Source organism: Anopheles moucheti, chromosome 3, assembly GCF_943734755.1.
Source record: "Anopheles moucheti chromosome 3, idAnoMoucSN_F20_07, whole genome shotgun sequence".
Classification (NCBI taxonomy): Eukaryota; Metazoa; Arthropoda; class Insecta; order Diptera; family Culicidae; genus Anopheles; species Anopheles moucheti.
The window spans coordinates 60093223-60114752 of NC_069141.1; the positions used below are offsets into that span (position 1 = coordinate 60093223).

The following is a 21530-nucleotide window of genomic DNA, read 5'->3' on the forward strand; positions in this document are numbered from 1 at the left end:
AGTAACGAACATACAAAAGTAGTTTGAATTATTTAAATAATAGTCTAGCTTAATATTTTGTAATTGCTCAATTATATTTCGGTGCCCACTATTCAAATACATACAAAAATCATTTACATTAACATACACTTTTTTAACACAAATACTTGCTATCACTACACTACTACACTCATAAAACTGTCACGTCACCCACATGCTCGCCTAAATGCTATCGAGAATTCGTGAATACATAAAAAGGTTGCAAGATATTGAGGAAAAACTAAAACCAGGTGGTAAAAAATTTCGCGGGTGTTTGATTGAACAATATAGTGCTTCTGCCTATGACTTATACGTGAAAGTTAAACACCTAACAGGAAAACTAAAGGACACAGATCCAGGTACAGACATAGATAGTATTAACAAATCTGCAAACAGTTGCTACAATAATATCCTCTCCTACATTAAATCGCAACTACAAAACAGAGTTCATATTAAATTAAAAACCTTAGCTAAAGTTATTATTGTGCTCAGACGTTGGAAACCTAAAATGGAAGAGTTTGATATAAAGACTGCAGCGACATTAGTCCATCTGTACGACGGTAATGCCGACAGTTTGGATAATTTTGTAGGATCAGCAAATCTATTGCGAAGAATTTACCCAAAAGATTCAAAACAAATATTAGTAGAATTTCTCAAAACCAGGTTAACAGGAAAAGCACAACTAGGGCTAGCCCCAAATATTACTGATTTTGAAACCCTGATAAATGATGTGAAAGAACGATGCCAGGAAAGAATAAACCCCGATAAACTCATAGGAGAGTTAAAAGCAATCCGTTATACAGACACTAAGTGTTTATGTAACGAAGTAGAAACACTAACCACGAAATTAAAAATAATGTACTTAAAACAAAATATTCCGGAGAAGGTTGCCAATGAAATGACAGTTAAGCGGGGTGTCGAAACACTAATTGAAAAGGTGAAATATCCAGAAACAAGAATAATATTACAAGCAGGACAGTATTCTTCCATATTAGATGCAAGAGAAAAGGTGTTAGAAAGCGAAAGAATACAAAACTCTACGCAACAAGTACTGTCATTTAGACAAAAATTTGATACCCCAATTCGTCCCTTTAACAGTGGCCATAGCAATCAATACACCCGAAATATGTTCAACAGACCACAACAAAGAGGAAATTTTATCCCAAACAGGCAAACAAACACTAGGTTTCAGCACAATAATTACTCCAATAACACTAACAGACGATTTTTTAGAAACACGAACAGAAGCAATAACAGGGTATACACGACACACGCCATCGAACAGGAAAATTTTTTAGAAGAAAACCCGCAGCATACCGATGGCCAATCCTAGCTATAAACTTGAATGCTAATAATATTATAAAAGTCAGAGTTAAAATGTCAACAGACGATTACAGCCACCTCATAATAGACACGGGAGCAGATGTTTCTTTGTTTAAAATAAATAAGATTAGGCAAAACCATCAAATATTCGCACAGAACAAAATTAACTTAACCGGTATCACGACTCACTCAATAGACACTTTGGCTACTACAAATACAACTATAAGCTTCGGTGACACTTCCGTCAATCACCAATTTCATCTGATACCAAAAGAATTAGATATTGGCGCAGATGGCATATTAGGTAGAGATTTTTTTGCCCAATTTAGATGTGTGATCGATTACGAGCACTGGTTATTAAATTTCAACCATAACGGTTTAACTATCTCCCATCCAATAGAAGATTACACAAATGATGGTTTTATGCTACCAATACGAAGCGAAGTTATACGGAAAGTGAATCTACCTAATATAATAGAAGACTCTATCGTTCTTGCGGAAGAATTCAGGCCAGGAATATTTTGCGGAAATTCAATTATATCTAAAGAAACTCAATACGTTAAGTTTATCAACACAACAGATAAGAACGTATTTGTAAGTAATAGATCATTTAAACCTCAAATAGATTTAGTAAAAAATTACAATGTAAGCAAGCAAACCTACCCCAAAGGCGTTGATACTTCTAGGGTTAAAACAATAATTAATACAATAGAAACAAAAAACGTGCCAGCATATATTGAGAACGATTTAGAGAAACTTTTATCGCAATATACAGATATATTTTGCATAAACGAGGATAAAATCACCACAAATAATTTTTATAGGCAGTCACTACAGTTAAAAGATAACATTCCATGCTACATTCCGAATTATAAACAAATTCATGCTCAAGCAGATGAAATTAAACAACAGGTTGACAAAATGTTAAAGGATGATATTATCGAACAATCTGTTTCATCCTATAATTCTCCAATACTGTTAGTACCAAAAAAATCAAGCACGGAAAAGAAATGGAGGCTAGTAGTAGACTACCGCCAGCTAAATAAGAAAATAATGGCAGATAAATTTCCTTTGCCCAGAATCGATGAAATACTAGACCAACTTGGTAGAGCAAAATATTTCACAACACTGGACCTCATGTCGGGTTTCCATCAAATTCCCCTGGATACAAAATCTAGAAAATATACTGCGTTTTCAACCGCTTCAGGGCACTATCAATTTAAAAGATTACCATTCGGACTAAATGTGAGTCCCAATAGTTTCCAACGTATGATTACAATAGCAATGGCAGGATTAACCCCAGAGAGTGCTTTCGTTTATATAGACGATATCATTATAACAGGATGTACTGAAAGGCACCATCTCGATAATTTAAAACGGGTTTTTGATAGACTACGTCATTACAATCTCAAATTAAACCCTCAAAAATGTAAATTTTTCCAAACTGAAGTCACTTACTTGGGTCACAAAATCACAGACAAAGGAATATACCCAGACGAATCTAAATTCGAAGCAATAAAGAACTATCCCAAACCGCGTAACGCCGACGAAGTTAGAAGGTTCGTTGCATTTTGCAATTATTACCGCAAATTCATTCCTAACTTTGCGCAAATCTCGAATCCTTTAAACAATTTGTTGAAAAAAGGAAAAACCTTCTGTTGGTCACAAGAATGCGAAAACGCTTTTGACACTTTACGCAAGAAACTTTTGTCACCTATAATCCTAAAATACCCTGATTTTTCAAAGGAGTTCATAATCACTACCGATGCATCAGACACAGCATGCGGAGCCATACTTTCACAAATAACCAACGGAAATGACCATCCCATTGCTTTTGCCTCTAAAAGCTTTACTAAGGGAGAGAAAAATAAGCCAACCATAGAAAAAGAGTTGACAGCTATTCATTGGGCTATCAATTACTTCAAACCTTATGTCTACGGTCGAAAATTTAAGATTCGTACTGACCATAGACCTTTGGTATTCCTGTTTAACATGAAAAACCCAACCTCCAAACTAACACGAATGAGATTGGACCTGGAAGAGTTTGAGTTTGAAGTAGAATTCGTAGCTGGTAAAACCAATGTCGGTGCTGACGCCTTATCAAGAATCATAATCAATTCAGATAGTCTGAAATCATTGTCAGAACATACTAATGAAACTATCAGCAATCAAGCGTTAGTAGTAAAAACTAGGTCAATGGCAAGATCTAATAAAGAGGAAATAGCGCCAACAAGCCAGAAGGATAGCAGAGAAAAAATAACCACACCATCGTTTTGGAACACAGAACATTCATCAGAGGTAAATAAGTTGCTAAAAATTCAATCGAAAATAAGCCAAGGATTCATCAAAATTTCACTTGTTAATAGCAAATGTAATAAGGAGTTAGACAGTGAAATGATCAGAGTACAACAAGATGGAAGTCAGGCGCTCGAGTCTGCTCTTCTAAAATTATGTGGTTCTGCGAAAAAGTTTAACAGAAATAAACTAGCTATCTCTATGGAGGACGAACTATTTAAGCAATACTCGTTTCAAACCATTAAGGAAATCGCAAACAGAGCCATTTCCGGTTGCGAGATCATTGCATTCAAACCACCAAAGTGGGTCACGAGAAAAAATGAAATAGAAGAAATATTGACCAATTACCACACGTTACCTTCGGGAGGACATGTTGGCCAATATCGTCTTTATTTAAAGATAAGAGAAAATTACAAGTGGAAGAACATGAAAGAAGAAATTCAGAATTTCGTGAAAAATTGCGAATTATGCAAAATAAATAAAGTCACTAGGCACACAAAAGAAACGACCATAATAACAACGACGCCCGCGAGTCCATTCGAAATAGTTTCAGTAGACACGGTGGGTCCATTACCAAAAACACCCAGAAATAACAGATACGCGGTTACTATACAATGCGACCTTACAAAATACATAGTATTGATCCCAACACAAAATAAAGAGGCTAACACAATAGCAAAAACGCTTGTAGAAAATCTTATATTGACATACGGAAAATTTAATGAAATTCGGTCGGATCAAGGGCTAGAATATAACAACGAAGTGTTAAAAAAAATGGCGGAAATACTTAAAATCAAGCAAACATTTGCGACTGCTTACCACCCTCAAACTATAGGCGCTTTAGAGCGCAACCATAGAACCTTAAATGAGTATTTGAGAGCATTTACCAACGAGCATGGGGATGATTGGGATGATTGGGTGAAGTTCTATGAGTTTACATACAACACCACACCACACACAGACACTGGATACACTCCATTTGAACTGTTGTTCGGAAGAAAATCAAATCTTCCGCAAGATATAGTGACAAGCAAAGTAGAGCCATTATACAATCATGAACAATATTATAATGAATTGAGGTTTAAATTACAAAAGTCTAATGAAGTGGCACGAAGAAAATTAATTGAGCAAAAGAAAAAAAGACAGGTAGAAACAAACTGTAACATAAATCCTATTACGATTAGGCCAGGAGATGCAGTATATTTAAGAAATGAAAATAGAAAGAAACTAGATCCAATCTATTTAGGCCCATACACGGTAATTAAAGTCGAACAACCAAATTGTACGATTATTAATAATCATAGTAAAAAGGAAAGTACTGTACACAAAAATAGATTGGTGATACGATGAAAATCTACGCTATACGATTTTCATTTTTAAAAAGGGGGGAGGTGTAGATGAATATTAGATTATGGTTTACTACGTTTATTATAGTACGTACGTTAGATTATAGTAAAATAATTATAGTTAGACATAGGTTCGTTTGTATTTGTTAGTCTGTTAGTATTTAATAGAGAAGAGCGTGATTGGTAGTTGTATAACGAAATAAGATAGAATAGGATAGGTTACATAAAGATAGGGATAGCCTTTAGAATAGTTAGCATAAGAAAATTAGGAATACATAATGTTAGCTAGGACTAGATAGGTAGGATTTTGGTATAAATAGCGGTTAAGGATTAACAGACAGCATCAGAATTTATATCCGTGTAAGGGGAAACTCTGCCCGAAAATAAGCAGGAGCAAAAATCATAGATCTAAAATAAAGGCCATACACTTCGACGGAATTTTCTTAACTTCGCCTAAATTCATACTACATTATCTTCTAGGACTAGATTATTGAAATTACTGTTTTCTGAAATTTCATGTATGTCTAATGTACTGTCGTGAGGGATCTGCGGTGCATTGATCAATAAACTAATTAAACAATACCTGTCCTCTCCATTAAGTTCAAAACTACTGACAACTTTTTGTAGATCATATTTCAAAGTTGAAGTTAAAGTTGAAAACATAAACATAGATCATATAATGTAGTAAAGTTTTAAAATAGTTTCTCTCGATGCGTAAAACCATTGATTGTTGAAGTTCATTCAAAGCCTACTTTTTGGGCAGTTAAAATATATGTTTCAACCGTGCCGAAAGATATCAGGCTGACATTTCCCCTTGAATTCCCCTTTTTTGAATAGAAGAAACTATTCGAAACTTTTATAAATATACTTGATAAAATGGTTCGAATATGATCAGAATTAAAGTTTTTTTTTCAAATGTACCCAGTAAACAAACGAGAGAGAATAAAGATATCCTTAATAAAAAATATTTTAGATTGTTTAAAACAATCATTTAAATTAAGAACAAAGAACTGGTAACTAACCCAGCCCATTCTGGTACCGCTAGTCGTTTTATGATCATTCCACAACAGCTGGTTCGTCCACCAGTTATGACCGATATTCGTTTACCGTTCTACCAGTTTATCGTGATCTTGTTTGGCTTTTCGGGTGATGCAGTGCCATTTCAAGGTTAAAAATCAACTTGTCAGTAGTTTCGCTTTCAGGCTTTCGGGTACCTCGGTGTCCGGCACACACCGCGCCGTCTGGCGCATTCAAAACCAACGGCTTATTATGATAATTTATGCGAGATCAAATTTACAGTTCATCGCTAGACGCGGTCCGCTCGCGACCGCCAATTATGATTGACAGCGGTGGCGCTCACCTACCGGAACAGAGTTTGAACAGTACATCAAACGATTCCAATGATTTATATCACGCTTATCATTTGAGAGCAACGATCAAACGGGAAACGCATTAGAAATAAGATTGTTTTGGTCTGATTTTGGACATCTTTAATCGCTCACTTCACACCTCCATTTCGCTTGGTTCCCATTTTACAACGGAAAATTTAGCACTGCTCCAAAAAACATTCCAAGCACACCCTTCGCCCCCGCACCTAATCGCACCGCAACCGCCATGGCACCGGCAAGGACACTCACGCTTTCACTCTGCGGTACGGCTGCAACACTCACGCTGCTAGCGTTCTCGACCACGATCGGGCCCGCCGATGGGCAGGCACTCATAACGCCGCTCGATTCACCCCTGCTGTCGAGCAAATACCGTGGGCTGCGCGAGATCATGTTCAACTTTATCGGCCAAACGGGCAACAATAAGAACAAGTTCCTGGTTAATCTCAAAAAGGGGGTAAGTAACGCCGCGTATTGCGTGTTAGTTGTGCTATTCTCCTTTCAGTTTAATCCTGATTGATTCACTATTTAACATTTTCGTTTCCCTCTCTGCTATTGGCTGCGTTGCAGAAAATCCAAAAACAGTTCGGCCCAGACGAACCATTCTTCTGCAACACGACCGGCATGCGGAGTGCGACTGTACCGACTTCCGTCGACAGATTGCGGCCCGGCGATATCGATGTCGTTGGAGCGATTGGTGACTCGCTGACGGCGGGTAACGGTGCGATGGCTACCAACATTCTGGAGGTGTTGATCGAGAACAAGGGTCTGTCGTGGAGTATTGGTGGGCAGGGAACTTGGCGACAGTTCCTCACGCTGCCGAACATACTGAAGGAGTTTAATCCGAAGCTGTACGGGTACCCAACGAAGGATGGTCTATCGTCGCGGAAGTCTTCGCTGTAAGATATGAAAGTAAACATATCAAGCATTAGCAATTAGTTGCACTAATATGCACAATTCTTCTCCTTCAAGGTTCAACGCAGCCGAAGGTGGTGCCATGTCGCAGGACATTCCCTACCAGGCACGGAATCTCGTCAAACGAATGCTATCCGATCGGAACGTGGACATCGCGAACCACTGGAAGATGATCACGCTCATGATCGGTGGTAATGATTTCTGTGCCGAAATTTGCTACATGGCCACGCCGGAAAAGATACTGCAGTACCACGAAAAAAACATCCTCAGCGCACTGCGCACCTTCCGGGATTATCTGCCCCGCACCTTCGTCAATCTGGCCGCGAGTCCGAGTAAGTAGCGACACCCGGTGCTTCCAGCGCAGCAGTATCACTAAAGCCCATTCTCACCACCTTCCAGAGGTTGATATACTGGCGCGGTTCAAGAACAAACCGCAAGAATGTGTTTCCATGCACGTCGTCGAGTGTCCGTGTCTGTTGGCCACACGGTTCCGCAAGCAGCGCCAACGGTACGTGAAGCTGATCGAGGACTGGAACATGCTGCAGATGGAAATTGTCGCGCGGGAAGAGTTCCGCACCCGGCCCGATTTTGCCGTCGTTTATCAACCGTTCACCATGAACCTTACCTTCCCGGCGACACCGAACGGTGATACGGACTTCACGTACATGTCGCTGGACTGCTTTCATCTCAGCCAGAAAGGGTACGCCTTGGCCTCGAACGCACTGTGGAATAATATGCTTGAACCGGTTGGGGGTAAATCCATGAACTGGGAGAGAGAATTCACGCTGTTCAAGTGTCCTAGCGCGGACGTACCATTTCTGCGTACACCCGGCAATAGCTAAGGACATCGGGTACTGCACCGCACCTGTAGGAAAGCGCACTTTATCTAAATGTGATATTAAATCTATAAACACACGCACACATGGTCGGAACGGGTGGATTAGACAGGAGCGTAAGGCTATCCATACATCAATCGTTTTAAGGTTCATCTCACTACTCGCTGTAGGGTCATACGATATGCGTAACGGAGACTGGACACTGCCACCATTAACCCCGTACACGCATTTGCTATAATTCATGCGGTATCCTTCATCATACGTATTCATTGTATTACCACCCGCAGGAACTTCTCATTTAACAATAAGATTTTTACACTTAATTCAACAATGGTGGGGTGTTATCCCAAGTATTTCTAAGCTGCTAAACATCCGAAAATGCTATCCACTAATGTCGACTTTCGGAAGAAATTCTATGCGCGATTGTAAAATAAAACACAAAACATCATAATTTGTTTCATACAAGCAGAAAGCTTTATTGGTTAGTAATTGCGAGGCGTATATTTTTTTTTAATCATACCCATTGACAGATATGTTTGCACATTAGTGTAAAAAATCGCTTTTTATTTGCGATATGAATAATGCTTTGTGTGTTAGTAAAATAAGTTTGGCACAATAAGATTGTGCTTCTTCATATAAATCGTGTTTGCTCCGCATGGTGCGGGTTAGTATGTAGTTAAAATCAATCGCGTTTGGCTTGCGACAATCAAGTAATGTGTTGATAAAACATTAAAGCACATTATGAAGATTATTTATCTGTCGTCCTTGATCCCCGTGGCACGGGCGAGAGACACATAGAGATGCTATAAAAGCTCGGGTTCATTTTACAACCGATTTCAAAACAGAATACAACGCTCCAACGAAAGCAACGCGAGAACGTGATTGAACCGTCTCTGTCTGTAAGCCTTTACGGTCTTCGTAGATGAGCTTCGTGGCCTTCGAAATCGGTTGCACAATTGAGCAAGTAATTAATGTAAGTAATTGTAAGTAATATAAACATATAATCAATGTTAAACGCATTTTTCCAACGCAGCATGGATGTTTTACCATTGTTCCTGTCGCTATTGCTATTATTGAACACCAATGACGCTACGATCGCTCAGGAGGAAGTGTCCTTTCTCGATGAACCTCCATTTATAACGCTTTATCGGAAGATACACAACTTTCTGTTCGACAATGTCGGTCCAAATGCGGACCGATTAAATGAGGCACGCTCACAAGGGGTATGTCAATGTCGGTCAATTGCCTTGTTTGAATTTCCCTCGTAATCCTATTCGCTTTCCTATTTCTGGTCTAGAAAATACAATCTCCCGTACCATCTGAGCAAGCGTTTCCCTGTCCTACGGAAGGTATGCGTAGTTCCAAAGTTCCCACCTCGGTTCACGAACTGCGTCCTGGCGATATCGACGTGATTGCGGCACTCGGTGATTCACTAACCGCCGGTACGGGAGTGCTGGCAACCGGAATTCTTGAGCTGATCGTCGAGAATCGTGGCCTGTCGTGGTCCATCGGAGGACAGGGTACCTGGCGTCAATATCTAACCCTACCGAACATACTGAAGGTGTTCAATCCGAACCTGAATGGGTATGTCGTGGCCGACAGTCTATCCATCGACAGGGAGTCGAGGTAATTGATGGCATTGCTTTCCCGCTTGCAAAATAGACCCTCCTATACTATTCTTTAACCTTCATTTTGGGCTTCAGGTTTGATGTAGCCGAAATAGGCGGCATGAGTCAGGATCTGCCACATCAAGCGAGAAATCTAATCAAGCGTATGCAATCGGATCGAACGGTGGATATCAAAAATCATTGGAAGCTGATAACTATTCTCATCGGACATAACGACTTCTGTAGCCGCATCTGCTACCTGCCTAAACCCGAGAAAGCACTCTACCAGCATGAGCAAAATCTGCTGGAAACCTTAAGACTACTTCGCAAGTATCTGCCTAGAACTATGGTTAATATTGTGGCTACAATCAGTAAGCATACGACTCATTGCATATATGTGAGAAAAGAAATAATATTGAAAAGAATCGCCCTCTTCTCTTTCCGTTTTCGTTCTTCTTCCCTTCAACTGCATGCAGATGTTAGCATCTTGAGAACGTTCATCCCGAAACCAGCCTCGTGCGTTACCACCCATTCGTTCGAGTGTTCCTGCGTGTTTGGAGCACAGTTTGAATCCTTTCAACCGCGGCTGGAACGTATCATGAAGCAGTGGAACCGGGTACAGCAGACCGTCGCCGAGCGGGACGAATTCTCCACTGATTCCGATTTCGTCGTTAACTACCAACCATTTCCGGAACATCTGACGCTACCGACGCTCCAGAACGGTGATACGGATGCAGGCATCGCTTCGGTCGATTGTTTCCATTTCAGCCAGCGGGGACACGCGATCGCGGCGAACAGCTACTGGAACAACCTGATCGACCTCGTGGGCAACAAGTCGGAGCTGGTGCGAAGGGAGTTTGAACGTTTCAACTGTCCGATGAAGGGAAGACCGTTTCTTGCGACGAGTAAGAACAGTTTAGATCGATTCTGAAAGTAGACAAATATTTCAAACTGTTACAAACCATGAAGAGCGTTCGTTCCACAGTAATTGGGACAACACTCTAGCATAGAAGAATTATTTGTTATTGTTGTGTTATGCTGTGCTTCTTCTAAGTAGAAAATAAAGTTGAACAGGAAAAACATACTTCAGCCTTGAATAGGGGAACTATCCGGAGAACCCTAAATGTAGAAAAACGCACGTACTACACAGACGCACAGAGCTGTGGAGCACATTTTCTATGCGATCAGCAAATTTTGTGCTCGGGCCGACCCGACCCAGCCACACATCACACACTGGAAGAAGGCATGTGAAGAATTTCTAACAAAGAAAAACGGGCGACACAGACGCGCCGGAAAACAAAACCACTCATAAGCAGTTGCGTTATTTTACGATGATATGCGCAGAGATTCGATCCGGTCGTGCGATCGTAAACAGAAGGACCACTTGCGGAGCGAACCCTTCACAGCAACTCGACGCAAGTGCTCCCAATTCTCCCATAAAGTCATAAAGTCCATAAATAACGAAGGTTTGTGCGTGGGTCGCGCAGCTGGAACCTTCTGCGATTGCTATTTTTACTGGATTGCTTATATCAGCCAATCAAGATTTCGATGAATCATCGACATTAGCCAGAACAAGAGTTGAACTAAGCTAAGGCTAAAGGAAAGACAATAAATTAAAAATGATCCTGCAATCCCCAAATCGACCTCAAGCATGTAAACCTGAGTGGCAGTGCAAAAGAAAAGATTATGGCAAAAAGAATCCCTAGCAGTACTTTTTCTAAAGTATAATTTACTTACCTTGTTCCGGCTGGACATCGTCACAACCATGAACGACCAAAGGATCTTCGTTTCTCGGTGGTGCCTGATTCTCTGGTCCTGCAGGTTCACGCCCCTCGGCATTACTGGATGGCTCGTCGTGTGGAACCGGAGGTATTAACGGCAGTGGTTCTGTGGGTGCGTGTGGAATGCGCATTCTATCGGCACGCCGACATACTAATGCAATTTCTAAGTTTGAATTTGGATCCAACGTAATTTGCCTTTGAAATGTGGCCGGGTTTGTAGTAACGACAGCTGGTGGAACTGTGCCCGTACGTGGAGTAGCTGGCATATCGCCATCCCTTTGTACAGCACCCGAACGTGTAGTATCCGGAATATCGCCAGCCGGTGCTGCAGGACAACAACGAGTTGAAGGTTGGATATTGCTCTCCACTGTTGCAGACACAACACGTGGAGGTGCTGGAATATCGCCCGCCGTTCGTGCAGCACCTGAACGTGTAGTATCCGGAATAACGCCAGCCCGTGTTACAGGACCACAACGAGTTGAAGGTTGAATATTGTTCTCCACAGACATAAAACGTGGAGGTGCTGGAATATTACCAGCCGGATGAACAGCACCTGAACTAGGAGTAACTGTAATATTGTCAACCGGTGCTGCAGGAACATATGGTGGAAAATGTGGAATATCGAAGGGCGGTGCTACACTAACACCGCGTGAAGTAACTAAAATATTGTCATATAGTTCTACTACACCACGTGGAAAAGCTATTATATTGCGAACCGGTGCTGCAGGAACATATTGTGGAATAGGTGGAATATCGAAGGCCGGTGCTACACAAACATGCGGTCGTACTGTACCAGAACGTGGAGGAATATTACCAGCCGGTTGTGTACTAGCTGCTGTCCACTGTTGTGCACCAACCCCTGGTGTAAGTGGTGTATTGTGGACATTTTGACCGTCTACGCCGGTAGTATAATCCCGGTATGTTGCTGGGATGCTGGACGAATTTCGGCGGCCTACTAGACGTACCCGGGGCTGGCCGCTGGACGGGACTCGAGCGGGAAATGGCTCCACCGAAGCTGCTGGATTACGTGGTAGTGTACCACCGGGATACAAACTGCGGCGCGAACTACGAATACGAAGCCGTCGTCCATGGGTATAACCATTTTCGTTTTTAAATTCCTGCAAATTTCGTCCAACCAGCTCCAACCAACTGCTTGCATCAGCAAGCCGATGTTGCTTTCTTAATTCTCTAACATAGTCCAAAAGGACTCGGCTAATCTCCAGGGTTTCCTGGAGACTTTTATCAAGAAGGTTTTGTGCCATGTTTATGTGGTTTTGTTTATGAATTTTGAGCGGAATGTCAATAACTTTTTAAATTTCTGTCGTTAAAATACACTTTCACACACTTTAACAGAAAGCTCAATGGAATGGAGAGCACACTTCAATGGAACACTGCGTTCTGCGACTGGAACTTCGACAATGCGCCAGAACTCTTGCGTTTGAACTGATCGTTCTGCGCCTTCCGAACCGATTGGTACCAAAGCACAGGGTGACCCGTGACGTATGTCAACCGCTATTCAGCAGCTGCTGTCACAATGCCGCGACTGGCTGACGTTTCGACAAACGCAAACACAAACAACAATGGAACGCCAACAGCCAACGTCAACAAATCGATCGTGAACCGGTTTGAACCAATGTGCCGCGCTGTTGTGGGTATCGAAAAGTAATGGTTAAAAGTGTTCAAACTGATTGAGGCCGCAACATGTTTTCCCTACTTAGCACTGCCACAATGCTAGGCGCATTTACTGCTCTGTTTGCAATCGTTTTTCAAGCGTACCTTACTTCCAATGAGCTCGTACGGTTGACCGTCATTTTGCAGCATTTGCGAGATTTGGAGGTAGAATATCCGGTCAACAGTCCACGCGTTGCCATCGGGTACGGTTCCTGCAGTGATTTGCACGTGCGGGCGATAGATTTCCTAGAGTACAGTGACAACATTGGCCACGCGCTAAATGCGAGCGAATATACCTTCGACGACATTACGAACGAGGAAGAGTTTCTGCTTAATTTTGGCTATTACTTCCAACGCGGCGCAGCTGCAGAGTAGGTATAAATCGTCCCGTATGGCTGTTGGTCAACATGTCAAACACTTTTGTGCCTTCCTGTTTTAGGAGATTTACTGCCAACAGGGAGCTGTTTATGAGTTTGGTACAGCGAGCAAAGAAATCGAGCACCATCCAGCATCACTGGGCGCTAGGCGGCAATGCACCGGTCATAGGAACGCGTATGGCGATCGAGGGTGCAAACGTGCTGCTCGGTGCCAAAATGTCCTCAAAGTAATGCAAAGGTAAACTAGAGTCGTGTCGCAGTTTGCAATGAACGTTTGACTGTTGTATACCGACAGATTGAAGACACACCTGCAACCAGAAGTTCGCCTCACCGGAAGCCTTATCGAGGACGATGATATTCATCTGATACTTGAGTACAACACCGGTGACACATGGGGCGATTTAGTTTCACCCCGTGCAAACCGCTACATCCTACACAACGATCACCACAATCCGTACCTGAGCTCGCTGGAAGAGTTCAATGCCGCACTCAGCGGGTTTGAGCCGCATCTGTTCGTCGTGAGCGGCTTGCAGATGATGGACAATTACCTTTATCCCGCAGGAGTACGGGAACAGCTACTGGAACGGGTACGCTCTCAGATGCAGGCTCAATCACGCACTCAAACGCTGATCCATTTCGAAATGGCCAGCTTCGTGGAGTTGGAGTTGCTGCAGCTGTTGCTCCGGGCAGTGCTACCGTACAGTGATTCGATCGGTATGAACGAACAGGAGCTGGACAATCTGCAGCAAGTGTTGCAAACGGGCCGCATCAGCCTGGTGGCCGACTGTAATCCACGCGTGGCCCATTCGCTCGACCAAGCACGCGCCGTCTTTCGGAAGCTGAACGAAGATTTCCACCGAAAGCAATCGAACGCTGGGGATGGAGCAACCCGACGCCCACTTTCTCGCATTCATCTGCACACGCTCGCCTATCAGGCGTTTATTGTGGCCAAGGATGGTCGCTGGCAGCACACAAAACATGCTGCTGCTAAAGCCTCGCTTACGGCACACCGGCACGTGTGTGCGAGTGCGATCGTGAATCCGGATGCGGCGTACCTGCAGATGGATGGAAGCTTTGCCGTTTCTGCTGAACCGGGAGCAAGAAGGATACACTTTAACAACCGTGAGCCGGTTTCGTGCTGGGAGGAAACGCTCGAACTGCAGGATCGTGCACCATCGATCGTGGTGGAGATATGCGTAGCGCCGGTTTTAATATGCAAACATGCAAAGCAAACGGTCGGCGCTGGAGACAACATTTCCGGTGCGGGATTAGTGCTGCAGATATGAGCCCGTGTGCGTGGAAATTGCAAGAGACTGCTTATGAGGTGTTCCACTGTTCCTGCCACAAGAGTTCCCGTTGAAAATCGCCAACGGTAGAAGCTCGATTTTAAAATTGCCTAGCTTAATACGAAGATACTCTTTTTAATTGTGACAAATCAACATTCCATGTTCGATTGCTCTACGCGCCATTCCAATGCAATGCGTTCCAAAATTATAACCACACTCGTTTATTGCTACCTAGGATCAAGATAAATATCATTTTTTATCATTACACATACATGTTTATCAAAATTTAATGAATATTTAAAAGCTAGTGACTAAGAAACCCCGAAAAAAGGTCGTTTGCCGAAAGAATAATTTCACTCGAAATTTTTATCAATTACCCAACTAATGAGACCTTGGATTGATGAAAACAGGGTGGTTTTGGGGGGATTGTTTTGACGCTATCCGATACTTTGCGTAGCAATTCAAGATAGAATTATAAGAAATTAAACAATGACTAGACCAGCCATTTCAAAATACCTTAAGTATAAAAGGTAACCCCAACTATAATAGATGTCGTTCATGAAGATAAGAAACGGCACAAGGTCGAACATTCACCACACGCGGCTAGCTCACACGATTAAAAATGGAGCACCTTTAATCTGCACGTTATGTGGCAGAAAATTGGTAATATAACATTTATTCACAATATTGTAATGGATATAACGAGGAAAGGATTAGGAAGGAAATTAAATAACTGAAGCACTGGCCTTTACAGCGAGATCTAAACAACGAACACGAAAATTGGCAAAGATCTTCCATAAATTGGAAAGGTGAATGCGGAAAATCCTGATAAAAAAAACCATCAACAACAGCAGCTTGAAATGATCATCAGACAGAATTGACTGCTGTCTGTTCACGGTCTCAACATACGTTATCGAAATGCGTGCCAAAACTACTTTTACATTTTCATCGATCCACTGGTCTTTCCAGCCGGCATTTAAATAAAAAAAACCGGATTTAGGCTGTTTTTAACGCTATCAACAAGTTAGTTTCAGGGTTTATTGCATATGTTTCCAGCATATTCTTAATTGAAAGTCATTCGTTGAAAGTGGCACAATTTCTGTTTATTTATTGAATAACTTCTGTTCTTAATCTTAGCCCCAAATATAATAAAAATCCTGGGCGAGGTAGTCGCTTTGAAACGCAGTGTATATTTTGCTATCGATGTTTGCTGTCTCGTTTTTTAAATACTCCATACACGAATGGCAGCGAAACACAAACTGATTCCACTCCTTTGCTAGTTTAGCGACGTTTTATTCATAATTTATTTAGAATAAAATTAACACTTTCCAATAAAAAATGTACTAAAAATTAGCATCCCGTGGTGCTTAGTACATTCTTTTTCCGCAAACTGATTGTTCGGGGCAGAAATATTCTGTTCTGTAACCAGCAAAAACATTCATATCCGAAGCTCTTTCCATCGATCTACATTCACTTTTTACCTTTCATCTTATTTCAGAGTCCTTTCATAAGGTACTCAAGGCACTTGCGACATCCGCTAATCTCAGGACAGTCAGCTATCATGGCGGTGAGCTTCTGCTGGAACCGTGCAACCCGCTCGATGCCGAGTCCCAATGCGCCATGCTTCAGGGCATTGGTGGCATGGTGGGCCAGCAGCTTAAAGCAATACCGCCGCATGGCATTATGTTTGGCATTATCGTACACGGGTGTTTCGCGCACGAGCACCCACGCCATCAGTACGTAATCGAGCAGTGCGTCCCAGTGCCGGGAAGTGTACAGATTCTGTGCCTGACTTTGGATGGTCAGCTTGAACGTGGCCAGATGGGTGGCAGCACGCAAAAATCCATGTCCATCGGTGCGACTCAACAACTTCCTGTTCGGGACGCATGCGTAAATGTTCTTCTTGATGCGGATCAGCTCTTCTTCCAGGGGACAAATGTCCGGCAGCGGCAGCTCACGTCGAATGGCACCTTCCAGCTGTTCGTTTTTGGACACGATCGAACCTATCATGCTTACCAGCTGGTCCTGGCTGTAGCCTTTCAGTATGGTCTCCAATGGAATGGTACCATTCTGACGAGTCATCTCCGTATCGTTCACCTTTGGCTTCTTCGCACTGGTTCCGGGGGAATCGTCAGTGGATGTTTGTGCCGTTGACATTCTTTGCGAACACGGCGAGGATCCACCACTCGTGGACGGCACTTCGGCAAATTCCTGCATTAGCGATCGCTTCTTTGGCGAGCTGCGAAGCGTCATCGTAGACGTGTTTCTCGGTGGTGTTTGCATCGGCGATGGATATGGGACACGATCGCGATTATCCGGTGACCAAACGACCGGTGTACGGCGACGACCACGCTGTCGAGTGAACATCTCTTCCGGCGTGAGTGTCGGCGTCAGGATGCTGTCCGGTATGTTCCCTCTAGGGCTGTCGATCAATCGGGGAGCTAGCACAGCACGTTGCGGTGTGGCAGGACTATTGCCCGTCGTGGGGGATGCATTCCCCACCGTTTCACCCGGTACGACCGGTAACTCGCCCAACGGTGTTCGATTCCGTGGTGTTATACCCTGGTGAGCCATTAGGATGACCCTTGAATTAAAAAACGACAAAACAAACAACTAAAGAAACACAAACACACACAATTCTGCACAAACATTTTCTTCCATTGAAGAGGGTTTACCTGCTGCAAAACAGCGATCAATTTCACCCACTGTGCTTGATCAGGTTGGGAAAACTTTTTACAAAACACGCAAACAAAAACAACACGCAGCACAGAAAACAGAAATTAGCATTACAGATAGGACGCAAAAATAGGAAACTCCACAAACGACGAATAAACAACGAATACAATATACACGAAAGACAATACGCTTTGCTACGCTGTCACACAATGCCTGATGCTGAGCAGAAACTTCGTATTTTCCCGCTCGATCAGAATTTTCCGTTGGAACGTTGCGAGTGTGTGCGTGCCGTAAGGGTTGCTTCCTCTCGCTTTGACATTCCGCCGCACGTCAAACGGGACGATGTAAACAAACAAGCTGATGAAAACACGGAACGCATCGGTTTGGGCTGCATGCATTGCGCGATGGAAAATTTAAAAAATCACAGTAAGCTCATATTGATCGCTCGGTAATTGTTGCTGGCATCGAAATACTTCCCAATTGGGCTTCATTTCAGACGATCAGGAAGTGACGGGTGTGTCACGAAGTGGCCGCGTGTGTAAAAAGCCATCCAAATTGATGGACTTTCAATCGCCGGATGATATTGAGGCGAAGCAAAAGAAACTTCCACCCACACAACGGCACTCCGCAAAGCTGTCCTCGTCACAGGTATTCGAATAGAAACGCAACTAACGTTCATTCATCACATTATTAACACCATTGCACGCTACACTTTAGGATGATTTACTTTCCCTACAGGACGATGTGCATACGGAGTCGGATGAGAATGAAGAATTTCAATCGAACGGTTCGAGCGGAAGTGAAACGGACAGCAGCGAGGACGATGCGATGGACCATGAGGAAGGATACACCGGAAAGGACGATGGTGACAAGAGCGAAGCAGAACTAGTGATTGATTCTACGTCGAAAAGAAAGGTACAGACGGCGAAGAAAAGAAGCGATAAAACCAAACGTTCCAGCCGTGGTGCTAAATCCGGAAACAGAAGCTCTGCCACGAAGCGAAGAAAAACGAAGAAGCGTACCAATTCAAACTCACTCACGCACAAGCGGAAGGATAAATCGGGCCCGGCTAATAAACCTACCGCTGCCGGAGGCTGCTTGCCAACCGATGTAGCAGCACACCTTAGCCTGCTGGGCGATAGTTTAACCATTATCGGCGAACGTCTGAAGGAACACGAGGTAAGCGAGGCCGATTGCAATACTATTCGTTATGGAAAGAAACTAATCTCTAGTTATTGCTCTTGCAGGGCCAAATTACCGTTTCAGGCAGTTTATCGGTACTGTTGGACAGTTTAATTTGTTCGCTTGGTCCACTCATGTGCTTGACGCTGCAAATACCCGGATTAGATCGCAATTCGGACCATCTGCGGGGATTGTTCCGTACCACGCTGGATAACATCGCCTACGTAATGCCCGGTTTGTAGCCAGGGTAGCGGTGGCCAACCATTTTAAAATGCTTTTTATGTAATTAAGTTCCTTGGACAGTTCGCCAAAACGGATAAACATACAAAAACCAAATATAATGGTACTTCATCGCTTTATTGCAATATTATACTTCACTGATCACAATTATTCACACCTTACATGTTTTTTTTTTACACGCTGCCTTTAAGTTAGTATAATGTTACGAATAAAAATATATAATTTAACATCGTGCAACACATTGTAGGTTCAAAACGGAGCCGGATCGGTCTGTACACTGATTTGTTTACTTGTGACCGGAGGGGATTCGAAATACTTTATTAAAACGATTGAATCAGCAGCATCAACTCTTCCTTTAGAAAGTCGGTCAGATTCTTGGATTCGTTTTCGTACATAAAATTAAACACGACCGTTGGAACGAGTCGTAAATCGTACAGCGACTTATCCAAATCTTCTCGCTCGTCGAATTTCTGTCCACCGGGCAAAAGCAGGGCAAACTCAGCCGATTCGTGCATCAAACACGACTGGACGAATTCCCACACCTGGCCAAACTTTTCGTACACGTTGAACGTACCCTGCAGGTACACACCGTTCGGAAATCGCACACGGATCAGCGAAAACTTGTAACGATTAATCGTGCGTAGCTCCTCCCGTTCGCGCATCGCTTTCGTTTTGAGAATTTGCGCCTGTTCGATCGCTTCGGTGCGCAGCTGCTGCTCGCGCTTGATTTCTTCCGCCGATATTCGGAAGAAATCTGGCGGCAGATTGTTACGCTTTACCTGTGACGGTAGCAACACCTGCAGATTGCGGTCCAGCACTACCGGAATCGTTTCGGCAGCTTTCAGTGCTTCAAGCAACACCTCAAGCGAACACTCCGGATCGATGTTATCCTCCGACCAGATCAGGTGCGGTTCATTGTCCAGCTCGATCTCGGCAAACCCGGCCGCACGGAGAAAATCGAGCGAACCTTCGCACACCTTAATCTTGTCGCAAAACATACGGTTGCTCATGCGTAACTTCTTGTACTTCTCCTCGTTCGGGTTATTTACGATGTTTTCGATACATTTGGTTAGCGTTTCGATGCACACCTCGGCCTTATCTTTGGGATTGCAGTTGTAGATGATCAGACAGGCCGTAAGACCCCTATCGGCTGCCAGCTGCTCGTAGAGAAATTCTTTAATTTTGCCTTTCCATTCCTTGTACGGTAAAATTTCATCCCCTATCATTGGGCAGCGGAAAAATACACCCCGAACCGCATAATCACTGCGTGCCTCCTGGGCAGCAGTATCCGGCTCGGGTGTTTCCTGCTCCGATGTATGGTCCGTTTCTTTGGCTTTCCTTTCCGCTTCCAGCTCTTTGCGGACCTGTGCGCGGATGGCTGCTAGGGAGGTGTTGAACTCCTTCTTGTCCTTTCCTTCGAAGCGTGCCAGTGCGGCATTTGCAGCAGCTTTCGCTTCGGCCGACAGTTCGTTCCGTTTCGGTGGAATATACACGTCCTTCTGCTTCGACGAGCTGGCCTTCGATGGTGGTGGTGCTTCCGAATTGAGCTTCCTTCCGGGACCGGCAACGCCGAGCTTTAGCTTCGCTTCGGCTTTCTTTTTCAGGAAAAAGTTCTTTATCTTACTCGGTGCCATCGTTTGTCGTCGTTGTTTCGTTAGATCCTCGGCGTATGCTCCTTGGGCAGGTTCAATCGAGCCACCGAAAGCTTCAGCTCCTCAATCTCCTTAGCAGTGCCTAACGAAAAGGGAATGATGACAGATTTCTAACTATTTCTGACTCATTTCGTTTCTTATCACTTTGAGTTGATGAGATGAAAAAAACAAACTAAACTCATGTGAAAGATGAGTCACCGTCGATCGATACTTACTCGGTCGGATGAAACGGTTCGTTATTCGGTTGCCGTACTTGCGCCAGGATAATGCGATCAGCACCAACAAGGCCAGCAGTACGGAGGAAAAAAGTTGTAGCAAAAACAGCTGAAAATCCGTAAAATTGAACCACCGCGCTCCGCTTCCGAGGGCAAACTTTGCCAGCTGCAGTGTTTCGCACAGAAAGCACCAGCCAGTAGTCAACAGTTGCAGCTCGTACGCGCCGGATTCGCCAACACTTTCACCAGCTGCGTCGTAAGTGTGGCCAGCTGCTGGCGATACTGCTGGTGGGTCAACCGTTCCTGGCAAGGATGATTGCGACGAGAACGCTGCCGATGCTGCTGTGAACTGCCTGCGCACCGAGTTACACACCAGGAGCAGAGTGTCCGATAGCACCTGTGTTATGTTGAGTGACGAAAGCGCATCGAAAAACATCGGAATCGGATGCGATAGAAAAGAATACGATATAATTGAGCAACAGAAAGTGGGAAAACACACGCGAGGGCTTTTTCTTTCAACTATTGCAGTTTTGCAATGATGACACTCAGGTTTGCAAAAATTGATCTAGGTGTTCGATATTTACGTTTCCGTTGTTTTGGCTGTCAACCGACCGACCGAAGAAGGAGTGAGCGTTTATGTGCTACAATTGAATCTGAATCGAAACCAAATTGGGATGCATTTTCAACACGTTAATTGCCTTTTTAAACCAACACACACTATTAAT

At 43.5% G+C, this 21530-nt stretch overlaps 6 protein-coding genes across 7 annotated transcripts; 4 read left to right on the forward strand and 2 right to left on the reverse strand.

Moving 5' to 3' along the window:
- Positions 1-2262: 2262 nt before the first annotated feature.
- On the forward strand, positions 2263-8513 carry LOC128302871 (phospholipase B1, membrane-associated-like). The gene is made up of 5 exons (XM_053039717.1): positions 2263-2318; positions 6533-6824; positions 6938-7266; positions 7340-7614; positions 7682-8513. Exons 1-5 carry the CDS (start codon positions 2263-2265, stop codon positions 8122-8124), a joined length of 1395 nt encoding a protein of 464 aa, XP_052895677.1. The 3' UTR covers positions 8125-8513.
- Positions 8514-8972: 459 nt separating this feature from the next.
- LOC128304088 (phospholipase B1, membrane-associated-like) lies at positions 8973-10720 on the forward strand. The gene is made up of 5 exons (XM_053041220.1): positions 8973-9091; positions 9152-9341; positions 9416-9744; positions 9822-10096; positions 10202-10720. The coding sequence occupies exons 2-5, from the start codon at positions 9153-9155 to the stop codon at positions 10654-10656; spliced, it is 1248 nt and encodes a 415-aa protein (XP_052897180.1). The 5' UTR covers positions 8973-9091; position 9152; the 3' UTR covers positions 10657-10720.
- A 2401-nt stretch (positions 10721-13121) lies between these two features.
- Positions 13122-15459, forward strand: LOC128303751 (ADP-dependent glucokinase). Of its 2 annotated transcripts, none has more exons than XM_053040809.1 (3): positions 13122-13548; positions 13617-13781; positions 13850-15459. In XM_053040809.1, the coding sequence occupies exons 1-3, from the start codon at positions 13208-13210 to the stop codon at positions 14838-14840; spliced, it is 1497 nt and encodes a 498-aa protein (XP_052896769.1). In that variant the 5' UTR covers positions 13122-13207; the 3' UTR covers positions 14841-15459. The 2 variants fall into 2 exon arrangements, with proteins under 2 accessions (XP_052896769.1, XP_052896770.1); XM_053040810.1 differs by having other exon boundaries at positions 13536-13552.
- Positions 15460-15933: 474 nt separating this feature from the next.
- On the reverse strand, positions 15934-17726 carry LOC128303482 (uncharacterized). The gene is made up of 2 exons (XM_053040450.1): positions 17516-17726; positions 15934-17424 (listed from the first exon to the last, which is right to left on the reverse strand). The coding sequence occupies exon 2, from the start codon at positions 17412-17414 to the stop codon at positions 16335-16337; it is 1080 nt and encodes a 359-aa protein (XP_052896410.1). The 5' UTR covers positions 17415-17424; positions 17516-17726; the 3' UTR covers positions 15934-16334.
- Positions 17727-17885: 159 nt separating this feature from the next.
- Positions 17886-19109, forward strand: LOC128303483 (HMG box-containing protein 4). The gene is made up of 4 exons (XM_053040451.1): positions 17886-17942; positions 18013-18164; positions 18255-18695; positions 18764-19109. Exons 1-4 carry the CDS (start codon positions 17909-17911, stop codon positions 18938-18940), a joined length of 804 nt encoding a protein of 267 aa, XP_052896411.1. The 5' UTR covers positions 17886-17908; the 3' UTR covers positions 18941-19109.
- LOC128303481 (UBX domain-containing protein 6) lies at positions 19041-20947 on the reverse strand. Its single transcript, XM_053040449.1, has 2 exons — positions 20806-20947; positions 19041-20672 (listed from the first exon to the last, which is right to left on the reverse strand). The coding sequence occupies exon 2, from the start codon at positions 20570-20572 to the stop codon at positions 19259-19261; it is 1314 nt and encodes a 437-aa protein (XP_052896409.1). The 5' UTR covers positions 20573-20672; positions 20806-20947; the 3' UTR covers positions 19041-19258.
- Between the last annotated feature and the right edge of the window lie 583 nt (positions 20948-21530).